At 35.4% G+C, this 26,261-nt stretch overlaps 2 protein-coding genes across 7 annotated transcripts; both read left to right on the top strand.

Moving 5' to 3' along the window:
* Positions 1–10,817: 10,817 nt before the first annotated feature.
* Positions 10,818–18,192, top strand: LOC116118741 (ankyrin repeat-containing protein At5g02620-like). Its single transcript, XM_031404713.1, has 4 exons — positions 10,818–10,824; positions 10,940–11,193; positions 11,309–11,470; positions 17,638–18,192. Exons 1-4 carry the CDS (start codon positions 10,818–10,820, stop codon positions 18,190–18,192), a joined length of 978 nt encoding a protein of 325 aa, XP_031260573.1.
* A 1,988-nt stretch (positions 18,193–20,180) lies between these two features.
* Positions 20,181–25,538, top strand: LOC116118751. Of its 6 annotated transcripts, none has more exons than XM_031404725.1 (8): positions 20,181–20,788; positions 21,042–21,206; positions 21,295–21,393; positions 21,678–21,788; positions 22,452–22,583; positions 23,459–23,596; positions 23,877–23,936; positions 24,013–24,151. In XM_031404725.1, exons 1-7 carry the CDS (start codon positions 20,318–20,320, stop codon positions 23,934–23,936), a joined length of 1,176 nt encoding a protein of 391 aa, XP_031260585.1. In that variant the 5' UTR covers positions 20,181–20,317; the 3' UTR covers positions 24,013–24,151. The 6 variants fall into 6 exon arrangements, 5 of the variants coding, with proteins under 5 accessions (XP_031260585.1, XP_031260586.1, XP_031260584.1 ...); XR_004126207.1 differs by having other exon boundaries at positions 20,182–20,788; positions 23,693–23,936; positions 24,013–24,091; XM_031404724.1 differs by lacking the exon at positions 23,877–23,936 and adding an exon at positions 25,018–25,538 and having other exon boundaries at positions 20,183–20,788; positions 23,459–23,542; positions 24,013–24,246.
* The last annotated feature ends 723 nt before the right edge of the window (positions 25,539–26,261 follow it).

The following is a 26,261-nucleotide window of genomic DNA, read 5'->3' as shown; positions in this document are numbered from 1 at the left end:
AACTCATGAATTTTAGACTTAGACTCACTCACAAGTAACATATCATCCACATACAGTAAATGATATACAGGCAGATTATGATTCAAATTAAAATAGAAACAATTGTCATATCTACTCCTAGTGTATCCTATACTTACAATGAAATTGTCAAACCTCTTATACCACTGTCTTGGGGACTGTTTCAGTCCATACAGTGATTTGTGCAGAATGCACACATGGTCAGGTTTCTTGGGATCAATAAAACCTAGAGGTTGGCTCATGTAAATCTCCTCTTCTAAGTTAACATGCAGAAAAGCAATGGTAACATCCATCTGTTCTAACTCTAGGTTATAATGGGCAACAATGGAGAGCATTAACCTAATGGTTTTTTACTTGACTACAGGGGAAAAGACTTCATTGAAGTCTATTCCTTCACGTTGGGTGTAACCCTTAGCTACTAACCTGGCTTTGTACCTTATGGTGTTAGTAGCTGAGATTCCCTTTTTAATCTTGTACAACCATCTGCATTTGATTAGTTTTTTATCCTTGGGTTTGGGAACCAAGGACCAGGTTTTGTTTACCTCAAGTGACCTCATTTCCTCTTCCATTGCTTGCCTCCATTTTTCCCTTTCCTTAGAGTTCATTGCTTCTTCATATGAGTCTGGTTCTGTTCTTTGAATGCCTGTTCTTCCAAGCAAAGCAGTGTATATCAGTTCAGCATAAGAAACCTAGCAGGGGGTCTTACCTCCCTCCTTATTCTATCTTTGGCAAGTTGATAGTGTTCTAATTGTGCATGTTGGGGCTTTAGGGCATCTGCTTCATTTTCTTCACTATCAGATCCAGGATCCTCTAGTCCTGGTTGGTTTTCAGGTGCATGTTCCTCATTGGGTTGAGGTGGTTCAGCCTGCTGACCCACAGGCTCCACCTCAATGGTTGTACTCTCAGTTGTATCCTTGGTAGGTTCAGGTGGGGTGCTGGTACCAGTGTTCTGTTCAGTGGTTTTACAAGGGAACACCCTTTCATTAAAGACCACATCCCTGGAAATGATGATTTTTACCCCTGGTGAATTTCTGTCCCAGAGTCTGTACCCCTTGGTACCATCTTGATATCCTAGGAACACACACTTGGTAGATCTAGGCTCTAACTTTCCTCCCACTGTATGTGCATAGGCTGCACACCCAAATATTCTCAAATGGCTTAAACCAGGCTTTCTTCCTGACCATACTTCTTCAGGACATTTGAAATTTATGGCAGTAGAGGGGCTCCTATTTATCAGATAGGCTGCAGTGGACAAGGCCTCTCCCTATAAGGTATTAGGTAACCCTGAAGTGAACAACAAGCATCTAACTTTTTCCAGGAGTGTCCTATTCATCCTCTCAGCTACCCCATTCTGCTGAGGGGTTCTTCTCACAGTTCTACATCTTAGGATTCCTTACTCACTACAAAACTTATCAAATTCAATGTTACAGTACTCTAATCCATTGTCAGTCCTTAGAGTTTTTACCTTTCTGCCTAGTTGGTTTTCCACTAGGGCTTTCCACTCTTGAAATTTAGACAGTGCCTGGTCCTTAGTTCTAACGGTGCAAATCCACACTTTTTTGCTAAAATCATCTATAATGGACATAAAGTAACTACTGCCCCCATGAGACCTCACTCTCTCAGGTCCCCATAAGTCTGAGTGTATGTATTCTAAACAACCTTTGGCCAGGTGTATGCCTTTTGGGAAACTGACTCTGTGCTGTTTTCCTAAAATGCAGTTCTCACAAAATTCTAAGGTTGTAGCAGTGTCCTTTCCTAACATGCCTTGGTTACTTAGGATATCTAGTCCCCTCTGACTCATATGTCCCATCCTAAGGTGCCATTTTTCTATTACTGACATATTTGGGGTGACAAGAGAAGAACTTAGGCAATCATAATAATATTCTCCACATAGGATGTATAACCCATTCTTTTTTTCTCCTTTCAGAATTAGATTCTGGTTTCTATACACATTCAACCACCCATTTTCGGCTCTGTAACAGCATCCTTCCTCATATAAGGTTCCTAAGGATATGAGGTTCCTTTTGAGTTCTGGAATGTACCTAACATGAGTAAGCTTTATTAGTTTCCCACTACAGAGTCTAAGGGTTATACTACATTTACCTTTGACCCTGCAGGCATTGTTGTTCCCCATGAACACAGTCTCCCTATCATATTCCTCAAAGTCATGAAACCAGTCCCTATTGGGGCTCATGTGAAAAGAGCACCCAGAATCTAACACCCACTCTCTTGTATTGTCAGAAACAGAGGCAGTAAGCACCTCTATTTCTTCAGCTAAGTGTTTGGATGAGGCTAGGTTACTCTCTGTGTTTCCTTGCTTTTGTTTCTTAAGCCATTCAAAGCAATTCTTTTTTTAGATGACCAGTTTTATTACAGAAAAAATATTTTCTAGACTCTGCCTTATGCTTATTGTTCCATTTACCCTGTTTCTTGTTTTTGGACCCCTGGCTAGGTTGACTGCCTTTACCAGATTGAAAGGTATCTGGTTTTCCCCTAACAAATAGGTTACTCCCATTTCGTTTTTGGACCTTTAACTCAAGTTCAAGTTCTCTAGCCTTAAGACCAACCACAATCAAGTCAACACTAGGGACAGTACCATAATACTGAAGTGCATTCTTAACAACAAGATACTTCTCGGTAATGGAGTTTAACAGTATCATGGCTAGACTAGTCTCTCCTAGTTACTGATCTGTGCCCTTTAAAATTAAGGTCATTTTTAGGAATTTATCTAGGTTCTCCTTTATTGTCTTGCTACTATCCATTTTATAAGAAAACAAAGCACCCTTGAGAAAAGCTAAGTTTGGTGCAGATTGAAGTGCATACAAAGTGTCGAGTTTACCCCATAACCCTAGAGGGGTTTCGATTCCATCAACCTTCCTCAGTACACTGTCTGAGAGGTTCATCACGATCAGATTGTAGGCTGCTTCATCAATCTCCTCCTTCTGCTTCAATTTCTCCTCGGACCATTTCTTTTGATCCTTCTCCAGTGCAAGGCCAACTTTATTATGTGAAAGTAGAGCCTTCATTTTCTTCTTCCAACTCCCGAAATCGATCTTCCCATCGTATTGGGATATCTCCATACGTGTAGTGTCATGGTATTATACAGACAGTGTAATACAGTCTAAGGTGTAAATGGCGTTGTTACACCAGAAGTTGCCAAATACTGCCAGGCAATTTTTAAGGCGGTCACTGGTTTCCAGCCTATATACCCTTAAACTTGACAGAAAATCGAAAAGAACACTACAGGTACAGACTCACGACAATGACCAAGATTACTCTCTTTAACCAGTGTTTATGATCTAATCTCACAAAGATAACCCCAAGACTCAGTAAGAATCAAAGTTCTAAGGCTCTAGGAACCTTTGGATTGAGAAACCACTAAAATTTGAGAAACCCTAATTTTTCGAGCAAACCCTAATTTTTTCGATTCGTCAAAAATTGAACGATTTCTAAAATCTAGATACACCCTAGGACGATGGCTCTGATACCACTGTTATGCAATCAACCAAGATACAACCAGAAACAAGCAAGAAAATAGAAACCACAAACAATCAACACCGGATCTTTACCGTGGTTCACTTGCCCGATTTGAGCAAGCTACATCCACGTTGAACTCCGGAAAGGGAGTTCACTGCACTATGATTATAGAACAACCAATTACAGTCACGATTACAAAGAATGACACCCAAGAACCCAGATCAAACAACTCTGATTCAAACCCGTAATCTGCCCTAGGAATCCTCTAACCTGGATATCCCTATAACAAGAACACAGTAGTTCTTCTCTTGATTGATTAACCCAAACCACTCAAAAAACCCACAGATTACACTGAAATCAGACCCAAAAGAAAGAACCCTAATCTCACAAAACAAAAAGAAATACGGCTCTCAACTTTTATGTTTCATCTACTGTTACAATAAGAAACCCTAATCCTTTGATAGTGTTGGCTGGAGGCTTGATCTCAACCGTTGGTTTTTCCTCTGAATCAGCAGTCAGGATCATTTTGGAGCTGTCTCAAAATAACACCGTTCCATTAATACTCAGTATGACGCCGTTTCAGCATTCACTCTCAACAGCAACTTTATGGCATCTGACACGGATATTAGGCAGCTTGAGGACAATTATCACATGAACATTAAATGTTGGTCGAGGCGTAGGACCTCCAATTGCGTTAACTGATGTTTCATATTAATAGTCACGTGAACTACGTTGCTCTTTCATATTAATCTCTATATTATATTTTGATTACTAAAATTGGAAGAATCTCATTTGATTTGACCATGTTGATGTGTTTCTATATTTTTAAAATGAACTTGGGGTCCCACTTTGTCAGCAATAAAGTTTGATTTCCAAAGATACTCGTTTAGTTTGCATGTGGCTTTTTGAATTTTATGTCAGCAAGTAAAAATGTTGAAATATAAAGGAAGAATAATACTACACATATATCATTTTTATACAATATTTCTCATACAACATTATGTGGCAAGATATGATTGGGTGAAAGTTTAATTTTAACTTTAAATTAGCCAATCATATCTTGCCACATAATGTTGTATGGGAAATGTTATAAGCAAAAGTGAGGGTCTATAATAATACTACAAATACATCATTCTCATACAACATTTCTCATATAATATTATGTGACAAGATATGATTGGGTGAAAGTTTAATTTTAACTTTAAATTAGCCAATCATATCTTGCCACATAATGTTGTATGGGAAATGTTGTATGAAAATGATGTATGTGTAGTATTATTCATAAAGGAAATGCATACCCTTATCTATGTAATGGTCCTGGAAATGCATCAAATCATCATCTCAGTATATATATAAAAGTAAATAATATTTATTGATCAAGTAATTACCAAAGATAATATATTATGTGCTTGCTAACATAGAACCCTAAATTTGCATGTCTTTGGTAATTATTAAATTTAGCGTATATCTCAACAAACAAATGGACAAATCTATTACTAGTTATAGCTATTAAGATAACATGCACCATTCATAAAACACGAAGCCACTCGTGATCAATTTAAAATGAATGAGGTGGTTTTTTTATCTAAAAGCTGAATACCTCGTACCCATCAGTCAATTTTGTAGAATTGGAGGATAATTAGTGAGATCTAAAAAAATAAGGTTGCGTTTTGTACATTTTTTTAAATAGCATTTCTAAATTCTTATTCTGAATAGAATAGCATGCAATTCTAAACATGTGTTTGACATATTATTAGAAAATATTTTATGAAAATATTTAAATTATTTTTTTATCTATTATATTTATTAATTTAGCTAACCCCTCACTCCAAACAATAAAAGTTTATAAATTAACAAAAACAGTCTCACACACCCAGTTGATTGCCAGCAGTCGGCCATCACCACTAGACGGTGGCTGTTAGTCAACGGAATAGTGCACGACTAATTGGATCTGGCTAATCATGCATCAATCTTGCATTTTTCAACCAAATTCACCATGGATCTGGTCGGAAAAGACCAGATCTATGACCAGATTTTTGGCTGTTGAGCTCATTGCTTGATGAGGTGCATTACGCCTAAAAGTCAAAAGAGTCACTTTTACTTAATATATTTGAACTTTACTTAATCAAGAAAATAAGATCCTCATTGCATGCAGTGGCAGGGGCGGCGACTGACGGCTGCAATGGCTGTGGGCGGGTGATTGTGGCTTGGGTGGGTGGGAGCAGTGGTGGATCTAGGATTTTTGCCAAGGGGGGGCCTCCGCGACTCCACCATTGTTTGTCAAACAACTAATAAAAACTTTAAAAATCATCAAACATTAAGCAAATAAAATAATACAATATCAAGAACATGAGATAAAAAGAATGTAAGAACACTACATTTTCCTACTTGAATAAATCTACGAGAAGCAAAATTTTGAGTAAATGTGTTGAGTAAACCTTTAGCAAAACATTCTTTTAATTTTTGGCTTCCAAAGATTATAATTGAAATTTTCATGACTTTAATCAGATTTAGTCTAAGCTAAAGTCAACTAAAACTTAAATCAAGTCAACATTGCATTGACTTTTATTATGAATTAATAAAAAAAAAAGGGAATTTTCTTGGTATAAACATAAATAGTAACTCAAATTTCTTTAATAATTTTGAACAGTTGAATAGTGACGTTTGAAATATAGGAAAGTGGTGGGTGAAGAATAACGTCCTTTAAAATATAGTTAAGGTTTTAATTTGGGAAAGCATGTTCATTTTTAGACACAAAACACAAAAGAAACTCACAAGATTCATGTATTTTTCCCCCAAATTAGAATAAAAAACCTAAAAAAAAAAAAGCATGATTCAACCCTATAATGAACTAAATTGAAATGAGTAATACACATACTTAAAACTGATAAAACATAAAACGGAGCTAATTGTGGCACCTTGAATAGTGAAAGATTCAATAATTTCAGTTTTCAAAAGTTTTAAGAGCGAATAGTATGAGAAAGAGAAATATAGAATGAGAGAGTAAAAATTTTTGGAGATAAAATCATAAAAAATAGGTTGAGCTGTGGAGAAAAAGAGTGAAGAGAGGTTTAAACTTTTAATATGATATGGGCTTGAAATATATATATTAATAGCAAGTTTTTTATGAACCTAGATATATGTATAATAGTTTTCATTTTTTTTAAATTTGAGGGTGGGCCTGGACATGTATATTAATAGCAATTTTTTATTGATTTATATATTAATAATTTTTTTTTAAATCTAAGGGTAAGTTCAAGGGGTTGGATCTGCCCTTGAGTGGGAGTGTTTTTATTAATTTATAAATTTTTATTGAGAAAAATAATTATTAATATTTTAAATTAAATAGAACATGATTGAATTTTAAACATCCTCAAAATAACAACATTTTTTATTTTTGAAAGTAGGATGGTGGAAAATGATAATGTACGTTAACAAAGTTAAACAAACGGACCCTACATTGTCTAATTGGAATGTCCTGAAATACAAAACAAGTTTACAGGAAACTTAATTCTTTTAATCAAACAATCAGCTATTGAGACAATTGTGGCAGTATAAACATGTTTTCAATTGGCTAAAAGAAGTTAAGATCTGAAGACGTGAAATAACGTTGTCCATTAATTATGGCATTGACGTGTTTGATTTTGGCTCCAGAAAGATAATTCAAGTTGAAATTAAAGTTTTGGACCTACCAAAAATCCAAGAGGCACTACAAGAAAACTGGCATTCTGCATCTAGCAAAATTAGACGCAGAAAGTCACATTTAGATGCTAAGCCACTTTTAGCGTCTAAATTCGGTTGTCACCCCCTTAGTTGCAGTAGGCTGGTTGCAGATTCATAGCGCGTCTATATTGTGGTTTAGACGCAAAACGTTTTTTTTTTTTCTGTTATGCAATCAACCTATAAAGAGAACTGAAACAAACAATAAACCCAGAAAACACAAGCAACAACACAAGATCTTTACCGTGGTTCACTTGCCCGATTTGAGCAAGCTACATCCACGTTGAACTCTGGAAAGAGAGTTCGCTGCACTATGATTAAAGAACACTCGATTACAGTCACAATTACAAAAGAAAGACTCTCCAAGAAAACCCAGATCGAACACCACTTTCTGAACCCGTAATCTGCCCTAGGACTCCTCTATCCTGGAAATCCCTATAACATGAACACAACAGTTCTTTCCCTTGATTGATTAACCCAAACCACTCAAGAAACCCACAGATTACACAGAAAAATCATACCCAAAGTAAGAACCCTAGTTTTCTAAAGAAAAACGAAAACCTGCTCTCAATTTTTGTTCGATCTACTGTTATAACAGGAACCCTAAACCTTTTATAGCGTTGACTGGAGGATTGATCTCAGCCGTTGGCTTTCCTTCTGAATTAGCGGTCAGGATCATTCAGGAGCTGTCTCACAAACGACACCGTTCCATTAAATTCAATACGACGCCGTTTCAACATTCACTCACAACATTCCCTTTTTCTGTAACTCTCTTTAGACCCCTTTTTCAGGAATCAAATTAAAAAATGCATTTGTAACTAAGAACTTTCACCCTAATTTTGAACAATTTTACCCATATTGTGTACATCTCATTCACTCCTCTTTTCATCAGACCTAAATCTTATCTTCAATCAGCAGTCCTTTAACATTTTCCAAGTATGTCATATATTTTTTGAACTCTAACTAAATCATATATTAATAATTGAAGAAGTATAATCTGAAAATAGTTTATAGGTAATTGTTCATTGTTTTTGTCCCTTTGAATTTTTAGATCTATTGGATTTGATTTGTTTGTAGTTGCCAATAGCTGCTATGTTTAATTTAAGCATGTATAACAAGCATTATCATATATATCTTAATTAATTTTTGTCCCGTTTTAAATATAAAAAAAAAAAAGTTGAAGTATGAACAATAAGCATTTATGGTATTGGCTGGAAAAAGTTTTCGAGTGAGACATTCGGTCATGTTTAGTTAGGGTGAATGTACTATAGAATAAAAACTTTATTTCTTATCCCTGGGTTGGTTCATAGAAGTGGCATAAGGAATTATATTCCCATTCTTTGAAAAACGGTGGCACAGCATTCCTCTCAAATTGGGAGGAATGTCATTCATTATTGGTAATTGAATGTTAAAATATCCAATTTACTTCTTTTTAAATTCTAATTTCTCATTTTACCCCCAAAGAAATTAACTTAAAATATAATTATTTTATTAAAATATTAAAGATTAAATATTTGAAATTTTAAAAAGAATTTATTTATTTTTTTATTTTTTATTTTTTTATTTTTTAAATCTAAAAGATTGCCTTAGTGACATCACGCTGTGGTCCTTGGTCATGGCCACTCCGTGTGATGTCACTCGCTGGTCTTTGATGGTCGAGATTCGCCCAGATTGGTAGATCATCAACCTTTAAGAGTCTATGCATTGGCTGTGACGTTGGAAGCACGACAGAAGGTAGCTGATTGACCACTTTGATTGCATTAACCAACTTAAATTTTTTCAATTTTCGAATCTTTTTAGATTTTTAATTTTTTTTTTTTCAAACTTTGAAAATTGTTTATTTAAATAAAAAATAAAATTTTGTATCTATTAAATAAGATAAATTGGGGGTACTTTTGTCCAAAAACTACAAATTTTATTTTATTCCATCAACACTCCATATTACACGCAAACAATGGAATGGGATTCCATTACTTGGTAACATTTCCGTTCTTCGATTTCCATTCCCAATGCACAATTCCCATTCCATTTCAATCACAAACATCATGACCTTAAAACACAAAGTATGTAACATCAACTAATCAGGCATTGCATGTTAGTAAAATGGTGTTTTTGTATTTATAATTAATATTTCATTACTACTTTTACATTAAAATTTTCTACAATATCTTAATTTGATTTACTTTTCTTATATTGCTTTGAGTAATATTCAATGTGTATCACAGGAAGAGATCCAAGAATTGTCAAATTCTGATGGTACTGGACCATATCGACGAGGTATTATTAGTAAAAGTCCATTCTGGATATTTCATAGACTCCCCAGATATGAGAAAACAAAAGATTCTGAATTGGTGGTTGTTACACTCATAGCAACAGTAACTTTCACAGCAGCTTTAACAATGCCCGGTGGCTACCAAAGTGAAAAAGGCCCTCGTCAGGGCACGGCATTCCTAAGTAGAAAAGCAGCTTTTCAAGCTTTTGTTATAACAGATGCTACAGCCTTCGTCCTCTCCCTCGCCGCTGTCTTTCTCCACTTCTTTGCATCATGGAACTTGTCCAGATTTTGGTTTTATCGTGCACATACTCGTTTTCTCATCTCGTCAGCCATAGTGGCAATGGTGGTTGCTTTTTCTTCAGGCACATATGCAGTGTTATCACCTTCTTTGGGGTTTGCCATTGCCACTTGTTTAATCGGCTTGAGCTTCTTCCTCGTGATTCTTCGTATAGGGTATGTATTTGAGAGAAGAAGAAGAAGAAGTATGAACGAACGATCAGGAGCTTAGCCAATAAGTTTCTTTACCCGGGCTTATTTTCTGTTTTTTTGTTTTTTTTCAGTGACATAAAAACTTCTTGATTAACACCTTTTTTTAAGCAAATCGTCACAATGTGAGAGAATTTTTTAACTAAAAAAATATATGCATCTAGTCATAGCGACATCTTGAACCTTATTCCTTAAATTGCATTTGTTATACAAATATATATTTAAATTAATTGAAATTTGGGTTCAAAATGGACAAACAAATATGATGAATCATTAGAGTTGGATGTCCTTTCTCTAAAGAGATATCAAATTTAAAACATAAATAGATTACTTAAAAATTTATAAAAAATTTTGTGCAAAGCTGGCCCGGGCTAGCCCTCTCTAAAAGCTCCACCATTGAGCAGGATGTTAGTTTTGTTCTGTTGATGCTAGGTTGTTAAGTCAGTTATTAGAAGATAAGTTTGTTAATTCAATAATACTACACCCACAAACCACTTCCCTCGATTCAAGTGGTTTGTGGGTGTAGTATTATTGAACTGGCATGAATGGAGAACTTAAAAATTCTCAGATTGATCCTAATATGAGGGTTCTATGAAATCACCTTTTGTTTGAACACTTTGCCCTTGCATAAGAACAATTAGTTGAAAAAGGGAGGAAAGCAATGAGAATTACGTTATGATCTAAAAAGAGAAATAAAGGAATTCCAAGGAAGAATATGTATAGGTTCATCTCGTGTTTTTATAATGATTTATTGCATGTATAACTTGTCAATGAAAATATACTACATTAGTGCATGCGACATACAAGTAATACATAGTTGGTGGGCTATATGTACACCGGAATGTCAGGTAAACTTGTGCCATAAAAAGTACAAGAAATTATTTACAATCCAATTTAGAGTGCTTTCTTATATATTTATTTTATTTTTTATATATGTTTTTTTTTTGTTTTATTTTATTTTAGGGACAACGAGAAAAATACTTGAGAAAAAGAATAGTTTAACAAAAGAAAAAGACCAAAATGGGTGGACTCCACTTCATTACGCTGCATATTATGGTTGTTTTCATGCTGCGGAATGGCTTTTGAAATCCGATGAATCTGCAGCATACATTGTTGATAAAGATAGAAAGATGACAGCTCTTCATCTAGCAGCCGGCCAAGGGCATGCAAACATAATGGAAGCAATTATTTTCCAATGTCCTGATTGCTGTGAATTGGTCGACGAAATGGGATGGAATTTTCTTCACTTCCATGACTAGTGTAACCGTTAAATCATTGAATAATTTTCTAAGAAATAGGTCTTTCAAGAATATTATAAGCAATCTGATACAGGAGACAAATGGCAAAGGAAACCCTCCTCTCCATGTGCTAGCTGCCCGACGTCCTGACTCGTTCTTTCAAGTCATAGAAGAAGTTGGAGGGTTCCGTTCTGCCTATAACAAGCATATTAATAATGTCGAAGATGTATTATTTTATGGTTCTCCCCAGCTGAAGGTAATAATAAATACTCTTTCAACTTAATTATTGTTATAGAAAGAACTAAGTCCTATCACTTTAAGTAATGCAGATTTAAATATGTTATAAGGCACACACCAAATCAACCAAAACAAACAGAAAACCACACAACACAGATCCAACAGAATACACACACACAGAGCACCAAGATTTACCATAGTTCACTTGCTCAGTATGAGCAAGCTACGTCCATGTTGACCTCGGGAATCCAGCGAGCTCGCTGCACTATATTGATCAAGAGTACAGTACAAACTTTTACCCACGATTGAACCCTTTCCCGATCTTCTTCAGAACTCGTAACACCCTAGAGACACAGATCTAGTATCCCAAATACCCAGTGAACCCTAGTACCCTCAAATGGCCTGCAAACCAGCCACTCAAACTTACAGTTACAAGATTCAAGACCACAAACAAACCCAAACCCTAGCAGATACAGACTTGTTCGACAGAGAAGAAAATATACAAAAAGGTTCAATCTGTTTTATTCAGGCTGTTTGCCTGCTTATATACCGTTGACCTTCAGACTTCGTTTCCTCTATTGGATCCCCAGCTAGCCAATGATCAGGATTGATCTCACACTTGGCTCAAAACGACATCGCTCCATTTAATTGATGAAACGTCACCGTATAAAGCCATCACACCAACAATCTCCACCTTGATGGATTTATTTGTGACTGTAGTGCAGCTCACTCTTTCTTGGATCCTTCATTGCTCTGATCACTCTTGCCTACTGTATGAATAACAAGTACTTGGCAGGAGTGATAGTCTTTATGCCCATGTCTGCCGGATTATCTTCAGTCGGTACCTTTAATAGTATTATCTCCTCCCTTGAGATCAGGTCTCTGACAAAATGGTAGTGGACATCTATGTGTTTGGTTCGTTCATGGTATACTGGATTCTTACTCAAGTGAATTGCGCTCTGACTATCAGAAAAAATTACAAGCCTCTTATTGGTCAATTCTGCTTCACTGAGAATTCCTTTAAGCCAGATTGCCTCCTTAAAAATATCAGCTATAACCACGTATTCAACTTCAATCGTGGATAATGCAACTATCGGCTGTAACTGGGATTTCCAGCTGATGTAGTTTCCACCTAGGGTGAAGTAGTATATTGTAGTTGATTTTTTGGAGTCCCTATCACCTACAAAATCCGAGTCTACAAAACCAACCAACTCAAGTGAAGGGGTCCTTTTACAGTAATTCAGTCCAACATTCAATGTGGCATTTACATATTTAAGAACCCACTTTAGGGCAGTCCAATGTTCCATACCAGGGTTAGACATATACCTACTGAGTAAGGATATTACAAAAGCTAAGTCAGGCCTAGTGCTAGGGATCCTATCACATTTGCATATGGTATGTGTTCCATCATAATCAGTTCAGCTTCAGTTCTAGGGCATTGTGTTTTGCTCAATGTGAAGTGACTGGCCAGTGGCATAGTAACAGGTTTTGCCCCTGCCATCCCAAATTTTTCCACTAATTTGTGCAAGTATGAACACTGGTGGACTCTCAGCTCACATTTATTTCTATTTCTGTCAATTTGCATGCCTAGAATCTTCTTTTCATCCCCCAAATCTTTCATTTCAAACTCAGTATTAAGTTTTTTCTTCAATTCACATATTAGAGACTTAGACTTGCTAATTATTAACATGTCATCCATACACAACAGTAAGTAAACAGACAGGTTACCATTTAGAGCAAAGTAGAAGCAATTATCGTATTTACTCCTAGTGCAACCTATACTCACAATGAATGTGTCAAACCTTTTATACCACTGCCTAGAGGATTGTTTTAGGCCGTACAATGACTAAAGCAGTAGGCAGACATGGTTAGGGGTCTTCGGATCTATGAACCCTATAGGCTGACTCATGTAGATCTCTTCCTTGAGATCTCCATGAAGGAAAGCATTGGTTACATCTAACTGTTCAAGTTCTAAATCAAGGTGGGCTACTATGGACAGCATTAACCTAATTGTTTTATACTTGACTACCGGGGAAAAGACTTCATTAAAGTCTATTCCCTCCCTTTGGGTAAAGCATTTGGCTACTAATCTGGCCTTATACATGAGGGGTTCTTTAGCAGTTATAACGTCCTTCAGTTTGAACAACCATTTGCATTGGATTACCTTTTGTTCTTTTGGCTTTGGTACTAGAACCCAGGTTTTGTTTACCTCCAAAAACTTCATCTCAGCTTCCATGGCAGTCCTCCATTTATCCATTTCCTTTTAGTTTACTGCTTCATCATACATTTCAGGTTTGATTCTTAGCACTTCTGTACCTGCAAGAAGGGCAGTGTAAATGAGATCAGCATATGAAAACCTTGTGGGAATTCTTACCTGTCTCTTGGCCCTATCTCTTGCAAGTTAGTAGTCTTGCAAGTTTTCAGGCTGAGTTTCAGTGTCTTTAGCTATTTCTGTCTCATCCTTTTGTTTTTGATCAAGATGTCCAGTTTCTCCTCCAGGTTCAGGAACAGTTTCAGTTTCCTAGATGGTTTCAGTTTCTTGCAGGGTTTGGGGTTGGACAGGAAGCTCCACCTCAATTGGTGTAGCCCCAGGCTGACTAGAACTCTCCCTTGAGCTTGAAGTAGAACCTACATCAGGGTTAGTATCTTTACAAGGAAAAACACCCTCATTAAATATCACATCTCTGCTCACTACAATTTTAACCCAGGTGACTCCCTGTCCCAAAGCCTGTACCCTTTTGCTCCTTCTTGGTATCCTAAGAAGACACATTTAGTTGATCTTGGTTCAAGCTTTCCTCCAGCAAAGTGTGCATATGCAGCACAGCCAAATACTCTTAAGTGTCTTAGGTCAAGTCTTCTTCCTGTCCACATCTCTTCTAGGCACTTTAGGTTAATGGCAGTAGAGGGGCTCCTATTTATTACGTAGGCTGGGGTAGTTAGGGTTTCTCCCCAAAAAGAGGTGGGAAGTTTAGAGGTGATAAGCAGGCACCTAACTTTATCCAAGAGGGTTCTGTTCATTCTCTTAGCCACCCCATTCTGTTGAGGAGTGTATTTCATAGTCCTATGCCTCAAAATCCCTTGATCACTACATAATTTATCGAACTCTTGGTTGCAGAACTCTAACCCATTGTCAGTTTTGAGGACTTTAACCTTCTTATCATCTGGTTTTCCACTAGGAGTTTTCATTCCCTAAACTTTTCTAAGGCTTGATCCTTAGTCTTTAAAAGGTAAACCCAAACCTTTCGGCTGTAATCATCTACCAGAGACATAAAGTAATTATTTCCCCCATAGGTTTTAACTCTCCCAGGTCCCCACAGGTCAGAATGAATGTATTCAAATTGGCTAGTGGCTAGGTGTATTCCCTTTTAAAAACTGTTTTTGTGTTGTATTCCTAATATGCAGTTTTCACAAAACTCTAGTGAAGAGACACTATCTTTTCCAAACTGACCTTGATAATTCAGGATATCCATTCCTCTTTGACTCATGTGACCTAATCTAAGATGTCACTTTTCTGTAGTGGACAGGTTAATAGACTTAAGCACTGAGTTAAAACAGTTTGGGGAGTCGTTCCCACAGAGTATGTAAAGCCCATTCTTTTTCTCTCCTTTCAGAATTAGGTTTCTATTTCTATATATATTCATGCATCTATTCTCTGCCTTATAAATGCAGCCTGATTCATCTAAGGTACCTAGGGTTAAGTTCTGGGATGTACCTAACTTTTGTAAATTTAACCAGTTTACCAGTGTCAAAGTTTAGAGTTATGGAGCATATTCCTCTAACCCTACATGCATTGTTGTTCCCCATGTAAACTGTTTCTGAATCAGTGACTTCAAACTCCTAGAACTAGTTTCTGTTCGGACTCATATGGAAAGAGCACCCAAAGTCCAGCACCCACTCATTAGCAGTGTCAGACATTGACACTGTAAGCACCTCAAGTTCATCTAACAGGTTTTTTGTGGTGGCTAGGTTGCTTTATGTGTTCCCTTGTTTTTGCTTCTTGATCCAATTAAAACAATTCTTTTTAATGTGACCAGCCTTATTACAGAAAAAACATTTTCTAGTTTCTTTATTCTTGTTATTACCCTTCCATTTTTTCTTATTCTTATTCCCCTGATGCATAGAATTACTCTTCCCTGTCTAATTGGACTCTACTCTGCTTTTGACAAATAGGTTTGACCCATTTCTTTCTAGACTTTCAGTTCTAATTCTCTAGCCTTAAGCCCTACTACTATTAGATCTAGGTTTGGTACAGTACCAGAGTACTGTAATGCATTTTTGACTACTTGGTAGTCTTCTGGCAGTGAGTTCAAAAGGATCATTGCTAGACTAGAATTTCCTAGTTCTTGATCTGTTCCTTTTAGGATCAAAGTCATTTTTAAGAATTCGTCTAGATTCTCCTCTATACTCCTAGAACTATCCATTTTATACGAGAATAAAGTACCCTTCAGAAAAGCCAAATTAGGGCAAACTATAAAGCATATAAAATGTTAAGTTTACCCAATAATTCCAGTGGTGATTCAATCCCGTCTACCTTCCTAAGAACACTGTCGGACAGATTCAAGACTATCAGGTTGTAAGCCCCTTCATTGATCTCCTCCTTCTTTTTCAGTTTTTACTCCGGCCACTTCTTGATGTCATCTTCCAGTGCGATTGCCACCTTATTATGGGAGAGTAGTGCTCTCATTTTTTTCTTCCAACTCCCGAAGTCAATCATCCCATCATATTGGGAGATTTCCATTCGGGTGGAGGTGTTTGACATGGTGAGTGTTTGGTTTTTGGTTGACGAGGTTGTAGATTCAAGAATTCAGACTCGTTCTTGAATTTCAAGAAAATGAGAAAAGAAACCCTGGATTTCTACTCTATATGAAATCTAAGCCCGTTCGATTAGAAACCTACGCTATGAACCCCCAATTTTGATTTGAAACCCTAGAATTAAGAAACCCCCAATTTTGATTTGAAACCTTAAAATTGAGAAACCCCCAATTTTTCGACAATCAAAGAAACCCTAAAAATTTCAGATCGAAAAATTAGACTTTGATTCTTCTCTCTTGATCCTCTTTCCTACGCTCTGATAACACTGTTATAACGCACACACCAGATCAACCAAAAAAAGCAGAAAACCACACAACACAGATCCAACAGAATACACACACATAGAGCACCAAGATTTACCGTGATTCACTTACTTAGTATAAACAAGCTATGTCCACGTTGAGCTCAAGAATCCAGCAAGCTCGTTGCACTATATTGATCAAGATTACAGTATAAACTTCTACACACGATTAAACCATTTCCCGATCTTCTTCAAAACCCGTAACACCCTAGAGACACAGATCTAGTATCCCAAATACCCTGTGAACCCTAGTACCCTCAAATGGCCTGCAAACCAACCACTCAAACTTACAGCTACAAGATTCAAGACCACAAACAAACCCAAACCATAGCAGATACAGACTTGTTCGATAGAGAAGAAAAGATACAAAAAGGTTCAATCTGTTTGATTCAGATTGTTTGCCTGCTTCTATACCGTTGACCTTTAGACTTCGTTTCCTCCGTTGGATCTCTAGCCAGCCAACGATCAGGATTGATCTCATACTTGGCTCAAAACGATGCGCTTCATTTAATTGATAAAACATTACCGTATAAAGCCATCACACCAACAAAATATATGTTTAGTTCTCCAATAGACTCATCACAGATAACGTATATCTACACTTTTTTTTATTCACAAATTAAATAAGGTTTTTTCCCCAAATAGATTGATCACATATACAACCAATGAGACTCTATTATAGTTAATCTCTAATGTGGAGGTATTTAAATTTTTAATGTGGGGGTTATAGTTGAGCATCTGGTCGCTAACTCTACAAACCTTAAAATCAAAAGTCAGTAACCAAACACTTACCTTTTATCTTTATTGACGTCCCCACTTAAGAATCTTCCTATACATATAAGACATTCTGAAGTTTTTTAAGTTGCGGACCAAAGGCGAGCGACCGGTTGTTGGCTTTTCATTTTGCATTTCATGAAGGTAGCAACTTGTTGCTCACCTTTGATCCACACATTAAAACTCCATAACATCCACACTGAAGATCTGACTAGTATATGTACAAGATTCAAATTCTTGTTTAGCTATTTCAATTTGCTTGTTTATATTGTATAATACTAAAGCAATATGTATCACAGGAAGAAATCCGACAATTATGTGTTGAAACCGGACCCTATCGACGAGCTATTATTCGTAGAAGAGGAAGACAGCAAAATGAAATGCCCAGTGAGGTGGCGAAAGCACAACCGTCTCAATTAGTAGTAGTCAAACTCATAGCAACAGTAACCTTCGCAGCAGCTTTCACAATGCCTGGTAATTACCAAAGTGAAGAAGGGCAAGGCCAAAACCAAGACCAAGGAACTGCAATCCTAGCGAAAAATTCTTCTTTTCAAGCATTTATTATAACGGATGCAATAGCCATGGTGCTCAGTTTCGCTGTCCTTGTCCACTTCTTTGTATCAGTGGACACATCTAGATATTGGCATTTGAATATGTACGCCCATCGGGCCACTGTGCTCGCCATGGAAGCAATGGTGGTTGCTTTTATTACAGGCACATATGTAATATTATCTCCTTCTTTAGGGCTTGCCATTGTCACTTGTTTAGTTGGATTGAGCTTCTTTGTAAGCCTAGTGTTTGTCTTGTTGAAGAAGCCGGTGAAGTGGCTGTGGCAGACCGAGTTAGAAGCTTAATTAGTATTGTAGCTATCATTCAAACACAAGTTTTAAGTGGTTATTAATTGAACGGCAAAATTCTTAGTTGGGGTGTCATGACTTTTTTAATATACAAATCAAAGATTTAAAAAATTAGTGTTTGGTCGCGATTATAGGTTCGTATATATATACGAACACATATATATACTTCACAAGTAATATATTTATCAAATTCAAAATGAATTTCCCTACGACAACGCTTTCATGTGTTTAATTAATTTTTCATTAGGATACTGAATAGTTAATAGGTACATGTAAATAATTTATTTAGGATAAGATAATTATGAAACTTTTTGACCAATGTACATGCCACCCTACTGTTTGTTCACCATAATTCATAGATCTATTATTATAGCTAACAAATCATGAATAGTTATAAATAATTTGATTTTCTCTATTTCTTTATTTATTTGTTTGTTTGAGATAAGTATCAAATATCCTATACAGCTTTTTACTCGTTTTATCTATAGATTTTTGACAGCCTTGAGTATGCTATTTATCTAATCTCAGTATTGATTAGACCATAAAAAAAGTCAAAAAATAGCCTCAACTCACCCATAATCGAAATTTATTATAGACTGAAAAACTAAATAAAATGGGATATTGGGCCTATACAACTTTTTGTTCATTTTATCCATAAATTTTTGACAGACTTGAGCATGCTATTTACCTAACCTCAGTATATATTAGATGATAAAAAAAAAGGCTCAAAAAATAATCATCAATTCACTCATAATCAATATCCATTGCAGGCTAAAAAACTTTTTTTTTTTTATTTACAGTGTCAGGAGTTGGGAAGAAGTTGTTAATAATAGATTAGTGAAAAAAAATAGGTAAAAGAACTTTTCAGTCAAAACTTAAGAATTGATTCATTCTTAAATCTAGGTAAAGTCCATCTTAATAGTGATAGAAATGAACATGAGAAAAAATTTAAAATATTCACCCTAAAGATTGAGTATTAATTAAACATTCATATTTGGAAATTGTCTAATTTCTAACGATATGGTTATTTTTCAGTAATTAACTATATATTCAAAGAACCATACATTCATTAATGTTCTCAAAGCTAATGAAGGCATGATATATAATTAAACATTGATAAATAAGGTAAACCATGTGACAATATTACATATTATATGATTAAGATTTAAAATTATGATCATAAATTAGTGTCATGTGATGATATGCTTCATCTTTACATAAACTATCACGTAGATGATACAAAAATTTGATATTATATTCTATTTTTGGCTCATATTGTTGCAAACCTAATTCTATCAAATCTACCATTCAATACATCAGAAGTCTACCATTGTTGTCAATGCATTTGGCCCCATACTCTAATATATCCATTTTTTAATAGAATGATATTTTTTTTTTTTTTAATTTTCTGTTGAATTTATAAGTGGGATTATATGGTTTAACTCTTTGAGGATTAAATTTAAGTACTTACTACTTAATAATATAATTTACTTAATTTTTTATTACATGAACAAACTAATAAAATTGGCATTCAATAATCAATATCTAATTGATTCTTAAGAAAGTAAATGGAATTGGTTACTTAACTATGTTATTGCTTTAACTTGGAAATTCGATTAGGAATGGGATTTCTTAATTAACATTAAATATTCATAACCATGTAATAAAAAATTTAAATACAATGAAAATATATCTCAATAGTTTTCCTATAAATTTTATTTAATAAACTCTTTAGTGATAATTTTATTCAATAATTAATATCGTCATTCCTTGTCATCTCTATACTTAAACAAACACTTAACGTTAATAAACATAAAACTAGTTTAATATCATCTAATTAAATTTATTAATCTCCTTTTTTATTTTTTATTTATTAAAGGTCTTAATTAATAATTTTTTATTTTATTTTATTTTCCTTCACTTTAGAACAAATTTTGTGCATATGACAAATCTTCTTTGGTGAAAACAATGGTGGACAAATCAAATCCTTACTGTATCAGTCACTTTCTGCCACCCCACCACCATCTTTTTGTCTTACACTCCTTCCCTTTCTCGTTCGTTTTCACCTCCATCACCATGTAACTAAAATCACTCCCTTTTTCTCATTCAAAATCCATCAAAAATGGCGGTTGCAGCCTTCAAATCCTCCTCAAAAAGACAAAATTTGCTCAGTTCTTCAACCAAAGCAGCAACAACAACAACATCTGATAAAGAAACCGCCAAGAAAGATTCAACAAAGAAAGCCCCTCCAAGAAGATCAAGAAGTGTGAGTGCTTTCTCAAGAACCCAGTTGGATGTTTCTGCATCTTCTTCTTCAAATGAATTTTTGATTAAGAGAGACAATCCTCTCTTTTGTTCTGGTAATTCACCACCTGAAGACATCAAAAGTTCCAAACTTGGTGAAATTTCACCCAAAAAGTCCAAAGCTTTAAGTGCTGAAGATACCAGGAGGGGCCGCTCCGTGGCTAGAAATGCTGACGGTGGAAAACCCGGTTCCGGGATCGGCAGGAGCTTGTCGAGGGTGGACACTGGGCGGCGCTTTCGGTCTGTGTCCCGGCCTCCTGTTTCAAGAGGGCCAACTGTGAATTCTGAGGTTCGAGTTTGTCATTAAGGAAACTATGATGAGAATTTTTTTGTTTGATTGAATGCTAAACTGGGTTTGTCTGTTTTGATTCAATTTTGAGATGAGTTTTGTGTAATTGAGTGTTCAAGTGGGTTTGTTTGATTGATTAAATGTTCAACTGGGTTTGTTTGTTTGATTGAATGTTCAATTGGGTCTGTTTGTTTGATTGAATGTTCAATTGGGTCTGTTTGTTTGATTGAGTGCTCAATTGGGTTTTCGACAGAGTGAAGTTGAGCAAGAAGATAGTGTATCTGTGAAAAGAAGTGATAGGAGAAAGAGTGAACTGGTTAAAAGTAGTTCTGCTACGTTGGATCAAACAAAAAGCTTGAGGACTACGCCGGGTCAGCGTTTGGCGTTTGAATTTTCAGATCGTTCTACTGGAAACTTGGTATTATTATAGAAGAGCCCTTTTGTGACGTTGTGTTAAAATGTATTAGTCTGTTTTGTTAATTAATGATTTTGTGTTTCTTTTGTAGTCTTCCATGAGAACTCCAAATTGGGAAGATAGAGTTTCGACAAGTTCTTTTTCAGAAGCCGAGGAGAAAACTATTAAAGCAGTTTGTGAACAGATGAAGGTGAGATGTGGGTGTTAATTATGGAAACTTTAAGCTCCTGATTTAGTTCCTAAGATTGGTGCAGGAAGATTTGGACCATCATATTAGGATTGCCTTATCCTTGTAAAAATGTTCTTTATTCTTCTAAGTGTCTAGCAGTATTAATACCCCTCACAGTAGAATAGAAACATCTTTTTCAGGTTGTTACTTTGTTCGATTGCTAATTTTTAATGTAACTTATTCTTACATGGTTTTATGATAAAGCATTTTTTGGAATATAGCTCAGTTTTCCTTTCCTCTTGCAGCCATTTCAAGGGGATAATTTGGGGGTTGATACTTCTTCTAATGGTATATATGAAACTGTTCGATCTGAAGTGAGGCGTGCCATTGCTGACATTCAAAATGACCTTGAAACTGTAAGTTCATATAGCTTCCTGGCCATCCTACTTTTAGTTATTTTTCTTCTTGTTTAAATAGCATGTACAAGTGATCTGTTAGCTGGTATATCCATGTTACATATTAGAGAATTATTCTTTAATGTTGTGTAAATTAAGCTAGGAAATATTCAATGAAGAAATCCTTCATATTTTCTCGGTATCTATTGTAAAGTTCAGTCATAAGGTCTACTTTGGCAAGAAGAAGGTAAAATAAAACCTTGTATATCTGATCTGATATTTGGGGAGAGTGACTTGGGAAGTTGATTTAATATTGTCAGTGTATGTTTTGCTGTCTTCTGCCTATGGTTTTTAGAAGATTTATATGAATATGCTCAATTTTTATATCTGAAAATTTGTAATAAAGTGACTTATGAAAAATATATAAAGGCTAATATTTCAAGATGAATTATACGGCTCCTTTGTGGATATGTTTTAGGAATGATCTCATCTTTTTGAAATGGTATTAAGCTTTTTCTGTCACTTGAATGTTTTTTGTCAGTTATGGAAAGTTTACATGTTTTTCTCCCTCAAACATAAGTGCACTAGTCACATTTATTTGTTCCGGTCGTTACAGTCTCTTGTTTTTAGACTTGTTGTGCTTTATGTTAATTCATAACTTGACCTCTCTTTGTATGAATTCAGGCTATGAAGAGAAATAATACCTCTGGTATTGCAATGACTAGTGTAACTGATATACCTCCTGATTTGGTGAGCCCAGGTGCAGTAGAATTGGTTCTGGACATAAGAAGAGAATATGCTAAAAAGCTAGAGCAGGTAACCTCATTGTAAACTGAGCCATTTGAAACTTTTTATGTTGTGATGCTAACATTTAAGATATTGCTCCAGTGATAAGGTGAGCACATATTTGCATTTGCATATATAGTTATTTATTTATGTATGAAAATGATGAATTGACAGGGTGGACTGTTTAATTCTTAGCTTTAGCTAATCCACTTTTTATATGGGTAAAAGTACTTTTAAAATTTTCACTTTTAACATTTTTTAGATTTTATTTTGTTTATTCATTGTCATTTTACTTGACTCTTCAGTCCTCCCTCACCGTCATTCATAATTGAGGCCACCATTTAGTTTATATTTTCATCTTTCCAAATTTGGCAACGCCATTACTGATAACCACGATAGCTTCACTATCATTAGCTCATCCGCAGCAATTTCAGAAGAAATTATTGCCAAAGCTGACCACAGTCGACTTCCATAGTTACTGCCAATTCCATCAATCCCTTGTATGTGCCATTTGCCACCTCATCTTCAACCACATATGTCATCTGTTTTTGTAGGTTTCATCTACACTGAATACTCAATAGCAAGTTTATTGCAGGAATTACCATGTTTGTCACGTTTGTCGTCATAGCATAAGATGCTCGATAGCAAGTTTAAGGGATTGAACTTTTCTATAGGAAAAGAAAACAAGGGAAAAATATGTAAAACTATATATAGGAACACTTATGTTGAGACATGATTAAATAAAACAAAAAAAAAATCGCAGATCTACATAGATTAAGCCCCATAAATATTTAAGATTAAAAAAAGAAGAAAACACTGCGTAATTTTGACTTTTTAGTTTGTCTTGTTTTTGGTTTCTCTTCTCTGTTGGACCTTTTATGGCAGATACTATCTTTAATGTGCAGTCCCAGGAACGGGCTACAAAACTTCGAGCAGACCTGGCTGTTGAGGAACATCGTGGGGTAGAGCTGAGTAGAATCCTGAAGGAAGTACTTCCGGATCCCAAGGCCCCTACTGGGCAGAAATCCCGTCCAGGAAGAAAAGTAGGCCTTTTTGGCACTTCAGCCAAATTATTTTATGCATTTCTTACTCTGGTTACACAATTATATAAGTTAAGCATTTGAAACTTCTTTATATAGGAACGAACAATTTGGTGTTGGGAGCTCATGTATGTTTAGGATCAGCTTTCATTCATCTTAAAGAAATCACAGAAGCACACAGGATCATAGTTTCTTATCCAATTTGTTGCGTCCGTCCTGCCAGCCAATTTTGTTCAATGTATTTAATAATGTGTGTGGAATATCCAAGTTTTTGTTTTTTCAGAGAGGGCAGTTCATGCAATTGCATTATTTGCACCACAGACCTTCGGAATTTTCTACATAGGTTGTATCTTGATATATTTTTTTTTGACTTCTTGTTTGTTTTTTCTCAAATTTAGTTTTACTGAATACTATGGCAGTCTAGCATTGAGAGAAGAAGGATGTCAAGACGTCTAACTGACGAAGCCATGGCTTATTTCGATGAGTGTGTATCCTTATCAACGTTCGATAGCTCTGACTTCTCATCGCAAGAGGATCCACCTTTTAACTCAGTGGGAGTAGCTGCCACGGTTGGTGATAATACTTATTTACCCCATGAAAATTCAAGCGTGTCCACAAATTACTGCCCCAACAGTTGCCTTAGTGATAAACAGGTTCATGCCTCATATGTCTGCATTTAATTTATTATTCTGGTTCTTTTCTTTTTCCAAACTATTTTAGTGTGCATATTAATGAAACAAATTACTCAAAAATTTATCCAATTTTAGTGACTGTCGGATCCTTTAGGACCTTTACTATTCACACTGCTTCTCTCCTTTAAGGCAAATTAAATATACAAGTCCGTGGTATTTCATAGAGTATACATTAATGAAAGAGGCATCCCTTAAATACTACTTGTGAGCTTGCCTTTATTTACTGTGTAAGCAGCATGTATTTACATATATATTTAGGGTACTTACTGTATCCTCTTTCCACAAGGTTAGTCTCTGAATGGTGAATTTTGAGTCGTTGAAGCCAAGTAACAAAGTACATCCTGTTTATTTTACCTGTTTCCTAGTTTTTAAGTGCTACCTAATTCATTCAACATAAGCACCAAATTGTTGAACATTAGGAAAATGAGTTACAGCAGAGCAACTTTAAGAAAAAAGTTCTTCCTTCTCATAGCGTTATATCCTACTCTTTATGCATAGATTTGTTTGATTTGCTTTATAGGAAAGATGCATTCCCTGTGTTCTTTCTCTTTTCTTTTTTTATTAATCATTCCATAGAAATGAGATTTGTTTCCTCTATCATGCAACTAGTGGTTTATTCCGCGTTTAGCTTTTCCTGTTCACAGAGAGATGTGAGAAGCTGAAGTACTGAAATTTAACTAAAAAACAATACCTACTCATATTATTAACGGGATTGTAGTTTTCTAATTTCAGATAATGTCACACTTACAGGAAGGATGGTTCACGCGTATCCGAGATGCTATGGAACTGACGGCTAGTAGCAGTAGTAAAGAGCGCATTTGTGATCAAGACAGTGTAATCAGCACTGATAAATTAGAGGGTCGGAAGTTTTCCTTTGGTCTCAGTCCAAGTGACACCTTAGATTGCCAACCCAACATAATGAAGTATGTCAGGAATTTTGAGAAGGATTTAGAGAAAATAAATAGTGACCCACAAATTGTAACATCAAAACAGCATGATCTGGATGAGTACAATTTGCAGGCCTCATCGCAAAGCTTGTTGTTCGATCGGGTTTTGTTGAAAAACAGGTTAGACTCTGGTAGTCTGCTACTCTGTGGCGGAGGTATTGCAATTTCATCTTCCCCTTCTATAATTTAATTTTTTGAGTTTGCTAAACTTTTTACGTGTTACATATGAACTTGTGGGAGTATACACAAGTGTGAAAAGGTTGTACTTTATTAAGAGATTATAACTTAAGTTTGATTTTAGAATAATCAGTTTTATATAGAATTTTCAAAAGCTATTTAAGTAGCTTTTGATAGTCAGATTATTCTTAAGTTGATTTTTAATGTGGGAGAGACATTAGTACCCATATGTAATACTTAAAATTAACTAATCAAATGAAATCAATCAATTTAAGTAAATTGTTCTTCACAAAATTATAAAGAAAATGGAAAGTTCACAGTCGTTGAATAGCCGTTGCCCGTTAATGGCAGCATTGACAAATTTAATCGCTTCTTGGGGCAAAAATTGGCTGCCGGTTCCGGCGATTCTAATCAAATCAATTTTTATGGGAGACTTTATAGTATCAACTGTCTTTTTCATATGATTAGGGATGTAAAAACCTGAGCCCATTCAGGCTTACCGGGCCAAAGCCCAAGCTCCGGCTGAGCTTATCTGGGCTTTTGGCCCAAAAAAATAAGGGGTGTTCTGAAATTTTTACTTAATTTGTAGAGGACCATTAGTTATTTTACTTCCTAAAAGTAGTTACATATACTTTTCAGAGGATTTTTTTTTTTCAAAGTTTTGGCTGAAGTATTTTTTGAGGCTGTCGCAATTTTAAAAATAAAAAAAATTGAGGTGTTTTTTTTATTGATATATATGGATTATATGATTATGTGATCTATAATTTAAAGTTCAAGAGTGGTTACATCATGATTTGAGATATAATAGTTGAAAACCAAAGTTAACATAGACAATAGTAAATATTATATTTT

This window comes from Pistacia vera, unplaced genomic scaffold, assembly GCF_008641045.1.
Source record: "Pistacia vera cultivar Batoury unplaced genomic scaffold, PisVer_v2 Contig858, whole genome shotgun sequence".
Taxonomy (NCBI): domain Eukaryota; kingdom Viridiplantae; phylum Streptophyta; class Magnoliopsida; order Sapindales; family Anacardiaceae; genus Pistacia; species Pistacia vera.
The sequence above is the reverse complement of the archived record's forward strand: the minus strand, read 5'-3'. Positions and strand labels throughout refer to the sequence as shown.